We start from the raw sequence: 12298 nt of genomic DNA on the forward strand, positions 1-12298 counted from the left end.
TACAGTGGCTTGACTATGCGCTCCCTTCCTACACAGATAAAGGATATTTTGCAAGCATCAATTCCTCAAGAACACAGACCCAGCTTTTTAAAAATCACCCGTGCCATAGAGTCTGCTCCCTGTGTGGGCCACAAGGTGGAGCATGGGGGACTGGAATATGCGCCTCTATATATGCTGTTGCTTCCTCAGGTATCGTAAAAAAATGGGTTTTACATCTGTGTTGAATCGTTAGTCTCTCAGGGAACAACATTGCGTATTGAACGTCTCTCTCCCTCAGTCATTTTTTAACCCCCAAAAAGGAGCGACGCTCCTGCTGTACTGCAGTAGAGAAATCTTGAAGATATGTAATGTTGCAGATTCAAAGCGCAGGGGACCATTCTCGCTAGCCAAACGTAGGATGTCATCTCTGTCTCTGTAATTAAGTAATCTAGCAATAACCGGTTGGGGGGCTCCTGGGTTCGGCCTGGACACGCGCGAACTATGGGCTCGCTCAACCATAAATGCACACGATAATTGCGAGCCTCCCAGAATATCCTTCAGTAGGGTCTCCACCGCAGTCTCCATGGGGCCACTTACGAAGTTCTCTGGCAGGTCCACAATGCAAATGTTATTTCCGCCTGGACTGGGATTCTAAATCATCACATTTTTGTAGGGCCCTCTTGGATACCGTGGACATCTGCGCCTTGAGCACATGTATATCATCTTTGGTAATACCAATGCGAGTTTCAGCTTCTGTTACCCTCGTACTTACCCATTCCATCTTTGCATTCACGGTGGTGATATTGTAATTTATGCTGTCCAATTTGTCATTTACAGATGTAAAGCCAGTTTGTATGCTGTCTAGGATTTGGCGGAGTTTAGGCGTGTATCGATCATCTGCCTTGGGTGATGCTCCCTGCTCCACGTCAGGGTCTGTTCTAGCACGTGAACGGCTCCATGTTGCTCTGTTTTTTTGCGCCACTTCCTCCTTTGGCCATGATGACTCTGTTCTATGCACACGTAGGAATACATGCAGGTGAATAGTCAGCTCGTCAGCACACCATGTCTGTGGCTTTGCATGTATTATGGCGACAGGGTGTATCAGTGGAGCAAATAGCACACAGTCCCACCTTCAACCGGTACTCGCCCTGCCGCGCGTGTTCATCAGCTGAGGTTGCGTTGTCTCCCTTACAATCAGCGTTATTTTCCATGAGCTTTTTCTCCCTTCCCGTGGAGCTTGTACCAGACTCACTTCTGTGGCACACTGCATGCCCTTATCACCAGGTTTCTGTGCTCCTCTCCTCTGTATTATGCTGCAGGGCCGTGCATCCCCGTGTTAGGTTGTGCCCCCGGTTCCCCCTCTCAGGGGCTTGTGCATATGTGTTTGAGAGATATAGAAAGTTATATTGGGGTGCGCACCATACGATCCTCAGCAGACTGGCTCTATCCAACGGATTTGGTGTCTCAGTGGCTACCGCACTCCTACCGTTCTTCCATTCACAGTCATTGACTCCTTCCTCCTATGTCTGGCAGTGCAGTCATGGCCCAGTGTTTGTGCTCCACAACTCCCTGTGCCTCCCCTATGATCGCTGCTGTGCGTGGCTCCCACCTCGCATGTATATGTGCAGCTGGCCGGGGTATTGCAATCGGGTCTGAGGTTGCCTGCTCTCAGTTTGCCAGTAGGGCCTCAACACCTCTCGTTCTCATGAAGTGACGCTGGAGCGGGGCACTGCATTGGATATTCCCATCAAAGAAATCGATCGACTCTCAATACAGGTCTTTTGTGGCCTCGATTTTGATCAATAGCTCATCTGATCTATCAGCAATATTTGCACATGCATTCCTAATAGCACAACCATACTATCCCGCTCCGCTCATGTTTATGTTTCTCCCCATTTGTACAGCCCACTTCATCCTCCTCCGCTCCTCTTACCTATACTCATCCTCTTCCTCACCAGATTATGGTGTGACATGTGGTCTTGCTGGACCGATTATTTTGAAATAGCAGATAGTTCCAAACCTGCATAGGAAACATTCTTCTTTTTTTTTTTTTTTAATTTTTTTTTTAAATTTGGTTTTATTGGTTTTGAGGCAACAAAAAGAAAAACAGATGAAACATATCGCCTGTTACAGCATTATTGGCGTTTGGTTACATTTTAAGAAACAGCATTAGAATATTTCCTTCAGTAGATCGTTACTATATTCAAGTCCGTTCCTTGGTTGTAACAAAGAAAGTAACATAACCCGTACCCTGCCACCCCCCTCCCCCCAATAGGGCGTGCATCTTAGCGGCGTCATTTTTCTCCGTCAATATAACCATAGTGGATAGATTTCTGGTTCTAGGGTCAACACCGTTTCTCAATGAAGGCCATCAGGTTTTGTATTAAATCAGGGTCCAGTATCATTATCTGATTGGGAGTCCGTTATCTCGGAAAGATGTTTACTTCGGAATTCCGACCATAGGGTCTCGCATTGTGGCGCTTTATTATGTAGTGAAGCAGTGATCGTCTCCATCGTGTAGATGTTGGTGGTTAGGCAGATCCATTCTTTCTTACTTGGGATTGTTCTGGATTTCCATTTTATTACAAGTAGCGCTCAGGCCGCGAGGAGTAACTGTGGGGCAAGACCTCTGAGTCTAGTCCATCCGTCCTCGTCTCTCTCTAGTCCAAAGAGAATCAGGTGTGGGTCCGTATCTCTTTGTATACCATCTATGTCTTTGATCCACGTTAGGACTTCTTCCCAAAAGACCTTTATGTGTGGGCAGGTCCACCACATGTGCCAGTAGTCGGCTGTCTCTCCACAGTCTCGCCAGCATCTTGGGCTCAGTGTCTGGAACATCCGGGACAACTTGAGTGGGTCGTATTGCCAGCGATGTAGGAGTTTGATGGCATGTGCCTTGTATTGGCTAGAGAGGGATGTATTGGATGCTGCTTTACACATCAGTTCCCATTGCTCAGGGTTTATCTCTTCTCCCAAGTCTCTTCCCCATCGGCTTCTGAGATGTTCCGTGGATCCATTGCCTGCTTCGATGAGTTCCCTGTACATCAGGGATATCAGACCCTTTTGTTCAGATTTGGAGTCCAGGATTCGTTCGAACGGGGTGAGATCTCTCTGGAGTTTTTCCTTCCATGCAGGTTTCGTGAGGACTCCTTTTATCTGGATGTATTGGAAAGTGGATAGTGGGCTTATTCCTAGGGCTTCAGTTAGATCCGGGAGAGATATGAAAGTGTCTTTTTTCAGAAGTTGCCCTACTCTTTCGAGGCCCGCCTCATACCAGGACTGGTATCTACCTACGTCGGGTATTTGGTCGTTCATACCAGGGGACCATAAATGGCTCAGTGGGGACGGCCAGGTGGTGATCTTGTTCATCGCTTTGCCTGGTTGCCAGATTTTCCATAAGGTACTTAGTATTGGATGGTCTTTGATTTTCCGCTGGATTCTCTTACGGGGGGTCCATAACCATTCTGATACTGTGGCTGGGGAGAAAAAGTGGTTGTCCATGTGGATCCACTGGAGGTGGTTGTGGTCACGCAAGTGTGGGATGAGGACACGTAGTTGTGCGGCTTTATAGTATCCTCGCAGGTCGGGCAGGCTTACTCCTCCTCTGTCTTTTGGGAGCGTTAGGGTGTCATATCTGATTCTCGCCTTCTTCCCCTGCCAGAGGAATCTCAACATGAGTCTTTTGGCCTCTGTGAAGAACTCATCTGGTAATTCGATAGGCAACATCTGGAAAGGGTACAGGAAACGGGGAAGGCATACCATTTTAATGGCGTTAATCCGCCCTAACCACGAGATTGTGAGCTTGTCCCATCTTTGCAGATCAGCCGAAAAATTACGGAGGAGGGGGGGGGAAGTTTGCGTCATATAAATCCGCCAAATTTTTTGTGATCTGGATGCCTAAGTATTTAAGAACTGAATGTTCGAGTCTGAGGCCAAGGGGAGAGTACTTAGTTTCGTTTTCTTCATGTGTACCTTGCAAAGGGAATAATATTGATTTAGACTTATTCACTTTGAACCCAGAGAGTTGGCCATATTCTTCTATTAGTTGGAGAGCATGTGGGACGGATGTAGAAGGGTTAGTGATGTGTAGGAGTATATCATCTGCATAGAGCGCTATCTTGTATTCCCTGGCCCCCAATCGCATGCCTTCTATTCTGGAGCTGGCTCGTATATTTTGGGCTAGGGGTTCCAGGGAGAGCGCGAAAAGAATCGCAGAGAGGGGACATCCTTGTCTAGTACCTCGTCCTAGTCCGAACCACCTGGAGTAATCCCCGTTGACTGAAATAGACGCTTTGGGGGATGTATATACAGCTTGTATACCCTTCCTAAATCTCGGCCCTATTCCTACTTTGCTAAGGACTGCCCACAAAAACCCCCACTCCACTCTGTCGAAGGCCTTTTCTGCGTCTATCGACAATAGGGCAGGGTTACCTGGTAGCTCTGGTGATGAGTGAATGAGATGGAGAGTTTTGCGCATGGTATCGGCTCCTTGCCTACCCATTATAAACCCGACTTGGTCATTGTGTATCAGGTGGGGGGTTAGTACCTCTAGCCGAGCAGCTAGCACCCTGGTGTAGATTTTGGCATCTAAATTAAGTAGAGAAATTGGGCGGTATGAGCTACAATGTTTGGGGTTCCTTCCTTCTTTCGGGATTAATGTTATAAGGGCCTTCATGAAAGAGTCGGGAGCTGTCCCTGTTTCTAGTATCTCATTGAAGAGTTCGGTCAGGAATGGTGTAAGTTGAGCGCTGAAGGTTTTATAAAACCCTGCGGTATACCCGTCCTCACCAGGGGATTTGCCTACGGTGAGTCTCTTAATCGCTTCCTGGACCTCGGGTTCAGATATCGGGGATTCCAACAGTTCAGCTTCGGAGCGTGAAATTTTGGGCATGTCTACCAGGGAGAGATAGTGATCTGTGTCTAATTGGCCTGGGGTCACTTCTGAGGTGTACAGGTGCTCATAGAAGCTGGCGAAGCTCTCCGGTATGGTGAGGGGGATAGGGGGGGTCTCAGAGTTTTCTTCAATTATCTCTTTCACTTTTCGTTCTGCTCTTTGTTTTCTTAATCTGGCTGCCAGTAATGCGTCAGCTTTGTCTCCTTTCTCATAGAATTTTTGTTTGAGAGATCGAAGTTTGCGTACGATTTGCTCGTGTTCCAGTAATCGCAGTTCTTCCCTTTTACGTTGCGCTATTTTAATATTGTCACAATCTGCTCCTAGGTGTCCCCTATTCTCGCTTTCCAGTTTGCGTATTTCAGACCGAAGCCTATGCTCGATGATCCTCCTTTCCCTTTTCTTGGTAGATCCTTCACGTATTAGGATACCTCTCCAAGTGGCTTTACCCGCCTCCCATACTGTTTGCTTGGAGACTTCTCCATTGTTATTCAGTTTAAGGTATTCCTCAATTTCAGTCGCCATTTCAATTTTAAATACTGCGTCCTTCCACAGGCTTTCGTTACAGCGCCACTTTCCTCCTGGAACAGGCAAGTCTGCCCATTTTATGTCTGACAGGACCATATCATGGTCTGACCACGTTATCGGGATGATTTCTGACGACATCGTGGATTCGAGGAGGTCCTTGGTGAGATACAAATAGTCGATCCGGGTAAAGGTTTTGTGTGGATTGGAGTAAAATGTGTAACCTCTATCATGCGGATGTTTAGTTCTCCATGCATCTTGCAGATCATATATCTCCATAATGTCAGGGAGACACGTGTAATCACTTCTCGGTTGGTTTTTTGCCTCAGGGTTACCTGGTTCCCAGTCTTTGGTCGGGTCTGCCCACAGATTAAAATCCCCTCCGAGGACAACCTGGCCTGATGCTTCTAACATTATTTTGGGTATTGTCTTCTCTAGAAATTTGGACTGTCCCGTGTTGGGAGAGTATATTACTGCCACTGTCACTCTGACCTTTGCGATCCTCCCGGATATCAGGAGGGCACGCCCACTCACATCTGACCAAGTCTTTTCAACTTCAAAGTTAATTCCATTTTTGACCAAGATTCCGACTCCCCCCTTCCTAAGTGGGCCAGAGCCCCAGAATTCCTTTCCTCCTTTTTTCCCTAATATCCCCCTCTCTTCTCCCTTAGCGAACTTCGTCTCTTGTAGAAGGAGGATGTCAATTTGGGATCTACGGAATTCCCTTGCCACCAGTGATCTCTTGGTTGGTGAATTGAGGCCTTTCACATTAAGTGTTCCTATCCGAAGGGACTCCCTGTCTTTCTGCTCTTCAACTGGCGTCATTTTCAAAGTATATCAGTCGCAAATTTGTGACCTGCATTGAGTAGGTGTATCCTAGATAAAGACTCTTAGATTCTTGAGCCATCCTTTGTGTTGTCGCTGTCGCCTCATATTCTGTTCGTTTGTCGTCCGCCCAACCCCCCCTCCCCCCACCCCACCCAACTTGACGGCGTTCGTGCAGGTCCCAGTAGAGACGTGGATCCGGCATCGAACCACCCTTGGGGACCGTTACTTCACATCCCCAAGACCACATTAACATCTTTGTTTTGACTGAGCCCCCGATCGCCCCCCCCTCCGTTTACATGGCCCAAATCTCGTCAGGGCTCCTAGATCCTTGGGCAGTTCGGGTCATGAACTAGTATAATCAAATGTGTGCCATCTTACCAGTATTGCGATTCATCAGTTCTCACCCCCTGGAGGGGTGTTACCTCTCCGAAATTTTCTTGAACCCTTGACTCGTTTTCTTCTGGGCCCCTGTATGCGCCATCTTCTTTCCTCCCGGCGTTGGTCCTCTCGACCATCTTCTTCCATGTTTGGACCAAGGAGATCCGAAATACACGCTTTAATCTCTCCTTCCGAGCTCAACTTGGTTTTGTTCCCGTTATAGTCAAAGGATAGGGAGAAGGGGTATCCCCATCTGTACCTTATATTCTTTTCCTTCAGATGTTTGGTGAGGGGGCCACACATGCGTCGGAGTGCCAAGGTCATAGTGGATAGGTCTTGATATATCGTGACTTGGGATCCTTGGAATGTAATTGAGTCACTGCTTCTTGCTTTCTCTAGGATTCTCATCTTGTCCTGAAAGCAGTGAAATCGAGCCAGGACCGATCTAGGTCCTCCTGGAGGGCCGCCGGCTCTGTGTATTCTTTCTGTCTTTGGTTCGTCAACCTCTTCATCGGCAAGTAAGAGCTTGATGATATCATGGAGGGCATTCCTCAGGTCACTCTCTGTTTCCCCCTGTTGTTCCGGAATACCGAAGATTCTCAGGTTGTTCCGTCTCTCCTGATTTTCCAAGTCATCGAGCTTAAGTTTGAAGCTTTCTTCACGTTGCTCCAGTTCAGTCATCCGCTGGTCCAATTGTGCCTCCAAGGTATCTATTGATGTCTGATTGTTCTCAACTCCGTCCAACCTTTCTTCCATGGTGTCCAGTCTTTGGGTGATTTTGTCAATTTTGGAGCCAATACTGGCCCCCATATTTTTAATTTCTCCCAGGAGAGCAGCGATGTCCCCTTTGGTAGCCGCGGACTCACTCACTGAGGGTCTCTGGTTCGCCATCGTAGAGTCCAGGTTCTCGGTAGAAGTCGGGACGTAGGAGTATGTAGCCAGTTTGTCCTTTATGTCCATTGGTTTTCCCAAGGTACTGTGGTGTTGCTTGGGGAATTTGGATTGCCAGATTCCAGAGGAGGCACACGCCCCTAAATCGGGGGCCCAACCCTCTGTACTTCAGTATCAGTGGTCTTGCTTGGCTCGTTGGGGGTCGTGAGATCCTGGTGCGGCTGTGATTATGCTCGGAGTGTAGCAGATTCACTGGAGCACGTGAGTCGTCTGGGGTACAGCCGGGGAGCCGTCTTTTTATGCGATGTGGGGGGATGTGCCCGCAGGGTAGATGCAGGTGGCGTCGCTGAGAGGGCACAGCGGACCATCCCCCAGTACCACGATACGTTCTTCAATCTGTTTCAGTCCGGAGTGATTATTTCCTCCGCTGAGGCCTTTCCCCTCGGTCGTAGGCTTTGTCCCTCTGATGGTGGGACCAGTGCTTGGCCCCCTGTGATTCAATACGGGACCGGGTGTAATGGGTGTTCCTGGTCGTGTCCTCGTCCGCAGCGCACCTACGGGCTGGGGGTCGCGGTGGGGCACAGTTTATCACCCGCCCCGGGTCTCTTCTTGTGTACGGAGGCCGTATGATACGGTGTCCGCCCCGTCCTTTTCCCGTGAGACTGTTTCTCAGGTTTGTCGGGGGTAGGTTTCACCCTACGTGCCCAGTTTCGTTGGGGTGTAAGCTATTCCAGCTCTCCGCGGCGCTGAGGGGCAGGATTCTCAGCACCCCGCACCGCGTATCACCCACCTTCAGGTCGGTCCTGTCTCCAGCTTCCCCTCACAACGCTGCTCCTTCGTGGTGGAGGGGCGCCCGTTCACTGCGGGCAGTGCCCTCCGCTTCCGGGTTCTCCGCCGCGGGGCCTACTCCAGTTCCTCTGCTGGTCGCCGCTCGTTGTCGCTTGAGGGCCCGCCAGTCGTCTCCGTGCCCGTATGGTGACTCGGCTTCACGGGGCGATTTCTGGGCGAGTCTTCCACCGTTTTTGCTCCGGATTTTCACCATATGGGGGGGGGACCTTCCGACAGCAGCGAGTCTGTTTTTACCACGGGGGGGGGCCTTAGGTGGGGGCTCAGTCCACTTTGGGGGCCGTGGTAGCGGAGCTCACGCACAGAGCATACTTATCTGTGCGCCCCCTGGTGGCCAGTCATGGAAACATTCTTCTACTAGCATCACTGTTCCCTTACATCACACACCCAATTTTACCTCAATGCACTTAAAGAACTCACATCTTCCTCAAGATCCACATCTTTCCCCCTCAGTAGGGACACATTTTCTCTTATCTTTAGTTCTGCCACCTCTCAACATACTATCTGCAAAGCCTTCAAAGTCGACAGGGACTTGCGGGAGGATAGCTCAGTGGCAATGTGCTCGCCTTGGAAGCAAGACGACACGGAGCAACACAGATTCGATCCCTGAGTCCGTGCTTAGAAACCTCTGGGTATTAAGTGCGTTATAAATAACCTATCATATCATATCACTTTGCGCTCCTAAACACTTGTTTACTAGCGCAATATAAATAACATTTCATTATCATTATCGTCCGTGATCACGAAACGGATCCTCATGCCCACTCACACTCTCTGCTGCCATATCCTGCACAGCAAACATCATAAAGATTTCCTGCACATTAATGAAGAATATTTTATCTAACTGATGTAATCCCAATTCAAAACAACACAAACTGGTCACTCGTATGGAGAACTCAACCAGCCTTCTAAATGCTCCAAAAGAAAGGGTTGCAAAGGGTCTTGCTCCCACCATATTGGCCTGGGAAGCATTCCTTCCCCAAGGTCTAGGGCACCCGTCCCCAACCAATTCTGACTAGACAATAAAGCATGCAGCAGGCCTAGAGTAGCCAGGACTCTGGCATCATGATTGCTCACAAACAAAATGATGGCCATGCAAGGTGGCAATGAGGCTCATGTAGGTGGGTTTCCAGCGATCTGAGGATCTCAGGGTCCTTTGGCTGTTTTGCTGTCAGTTTCCAATAATCTAACGGAATCACCTGTAAGAGGAATCAATAACTGTGATAAAACCTGCAGTCTTCTTTCAGCTGAGGTGGGTTAAGTGTTGGTGGTATAAATGGAATATCCTATGCACACCCTAGCTTAAAATGGGGTTGAATACTGTACACTGCGAGCCAAATGTGTGATACTAACCCGTCCCTGCATTTAACTGCAGTGTCCGTTTCATTCATTCGTTAAACAGATTTCCACAGATTTTTTTTAAAATTTTTTTAAAAAAAAGCAAAATCCACGATATTGAAGATGCCTGGCATAACATGCTTCGGAGTTTATGGAACACATATATTTCACTCACCAGCCTTCTTCCAAATGCTGGTTCTTTCCTACCATCAACCGCAAAGTTCCTGTTCCCTGTTCGAGATATCATCTGTACAACACTTCTGTTTAAGATGTTCAGCAAATATACAAATACAAGTAGGAAAGGCAATCGGTCAAACTGTAGCCATTACTATACCAGCAACCCAGCCGTGGCAAGTGACCTAGCACTGCCCCAAGTGTCAGAGAGAGGTACAGCAGGGGTAATCTTGCTAATTGTAGGAGTAGAAGACTTAGGGGCTTGGGATTCCAAGGCATTCAGCTGTGTCTTGCTCGTTAATAGATGGTGTATTTGATGGTGTTATTCTTTCTGGGTATTGAAGCAATGCATTTTTTTGTAAAAAAAGATTGGCTCTGAAATTAGCAAGACATGGCTATAGGAGTGTACCACCAATGTACCCTCTTATATCTTCCCAAACAATATGTGTAAGTATCCAAGTTCAGCTTACTCTTCACTGCTGCCCTCAACCTTTTGTAGAGTCCATTCACCACAAAGAGCACATAAGGAAAATTAGCAGCCCCCTCAATGCTAGGTGAAGAGAAGGTGGTCCAATGCTCTTCTTGGCTTGACTTAATTCACCACCTTGGACCCCACAGCTCTCCAAAGGGAAGAAAGTCAATATAGTTTTTGCCCTATTGAGAAGTCATATGTGACAAAGTGAATGAACTAATGAATCATGATCGGACACAGCGTACACCTCACAAGTGACACGGTTTCTTTCTTTTTCATTACCGCTCATTTGAATGATCTCCTATTATTGGAATGTAGGCCTATTTCTAACTGCTCCCAATTTTGGCAGATCGGGGAAATTAAGTGTTAGCTTAGGCTCATACAATTGGGTTAACGCAGAATTAGACTTCAGTTCCCCGGATCAAGTCTTCATCTAAGATACTAGTCTCCATTTTCTCCAATGCTGTGGAAGTCAGTCCTTACATTCGGTAAGAGCTACTGCTTAGATTCAGATTCCAGAGATAATGCAAAATAGTCAGTCAATAACTATTATTCTGATTAATCCATTGACAGAAATAAAATAGATAATTAAAATACAAATATAAAGCTGCAAGTCATATATTAAATGCACTGTAATCTATGAACTTATTTTACTACCTGTCTCCTATTTTAGGTATATTGTTATGGCTTTTTGATGTGAAACATAAAAAATGTGTAACGTGGAAGATTTTAGTTTAACCACTTGTCTCCTGCTTTTATTCCAATCATTTCATTCCTTTCTATGGAAATTTTTATGACAATGCAAACATTCATGGTTACTCTTTCTTAATTTCTAGATTTCTGCCATCTTAGTTCACCCGAATTATGATCCCATCCTTCTGGATTCTGACATTGCTCTAATTAAACTCCTGGACAAAGCAAAGATGAGTGCCCGGGTCCAGCCAGTGTGTCTGGCCACGGCTCTGGACCTGAACTCATCCGCCGAGGACACACACATCATCATCACGGGCTGGAAAATACTGATGGGGGCCCAGGACCCCAGCTACAAAAACGACACTGTTCGGGCTGGGGCAGTGCATGTGGTGGACTCCCTCGCTTGTGAGCAACAGTACGAAGACAACGGGATCTCGGTCAGCGTGACAGACACAATGTTTTGTGCACAGCAGATCCTGGATGTGGCATCGAACATCTGCCCTTCAGAGACAGGGGGCATAGCAGTGATGCCTCTGTCAAGCACACCAGAACAAGACGCAAAATGGTACCTGAAAGGACTTGTGAGCTGGGGATATGATAAAACTTGCAGCAACAAACTCTACTCTGGTTACACTAAAGTATCTCCATTCCAAGACTGGATCACAAAAAACTTAAAGTAGTCATTTTTTTTGAAAAAGGACAGGTGCTTCCAAAGTTTGGTTCTCCTGCAACATGCTGTCCAATGTTAGCTCATTGATGGATCCCTCCCGGCTTCTTGCCCCATGGTGAACTGTAAGCAGAGATGTCCTTATCGCCATAAGACTGCCGGTTCAGTTTGTGCTACTTTCCATCATGATTGGTTTGTTGATGTGGCTTTGACCAATGCCTACCAAGTCGTCATGATATAATTCAGAAAGTGCTTCGGAGAACCTTCAAACGTCCTTCCCTGAACTCAGAATATGCCTGGTGTATAGATCTGTGTTCTTCAATATGTGTTACACAAAGACAGTGTCTTATTATGTCTGTATTGCTGTTACAATTTTAAAAGAATAAAATACTTTTTCACGTCTAATTATTTGTTTTCTTAAAACTCTAATCATATTAATTAATGGAAACAGCATAACTATAATGTGAAGGTTTCCTGATAACAAAGGTTAGTTGAACATGGCCACAATGAAACCCACTGACTGGTTATTATTCTCTTTTATTTTTATATACTATAATGAAAGATAATATACATCAACTTGAGGCACCATATTTGTTGAACAACTTCATGTTTTCAT

General features: G+C 47.0%; 1 protein-coding gene across 2 annotated transcripts in view; it reads left to right on the forward strand.

Annotated features, from left to right (window-relative positions):
• PAMR1 (peptidase domain containing associated with muscle regeneration 1) overlaps window positions 1–12087 on the forward strand; it is a 443694-nt gene extending 431607 nt beyond the window's left edge. For both annotated transcript variants that reach the window (XM_069623360.1, XM_069623361.1), the window contains one exon: window positions 11159–12087. In XM_069623360.1, coding sequence (XP_069479461.1) covers window positions 11159–11695 — 537 coding nt within the window. In that variant the 3' untranslated portion in view covers window positions 11696–12087. The remainder of the gene's footprint in view (window positions 1–11158) is intronic.
• The last annotated feature ends 211 nt before the right edge of the window (window positions 12088–12298 follow it).

The sequence above is a fragment of the Ambystoma mexicanum genome, chromosome 11 (assembly GCF_040938575.1).
Source record: "Ambystoma mexicanum isolate Mex_15411 chromosome 11, UKY_AmexF1_1, whole genome shotgun sequence".
NCBI lineage: Eukaryota > Metazoa > Chordata > Amphibia > Caudata > Ambystomatidae > Ambystoma > Ambystoma mexicanum.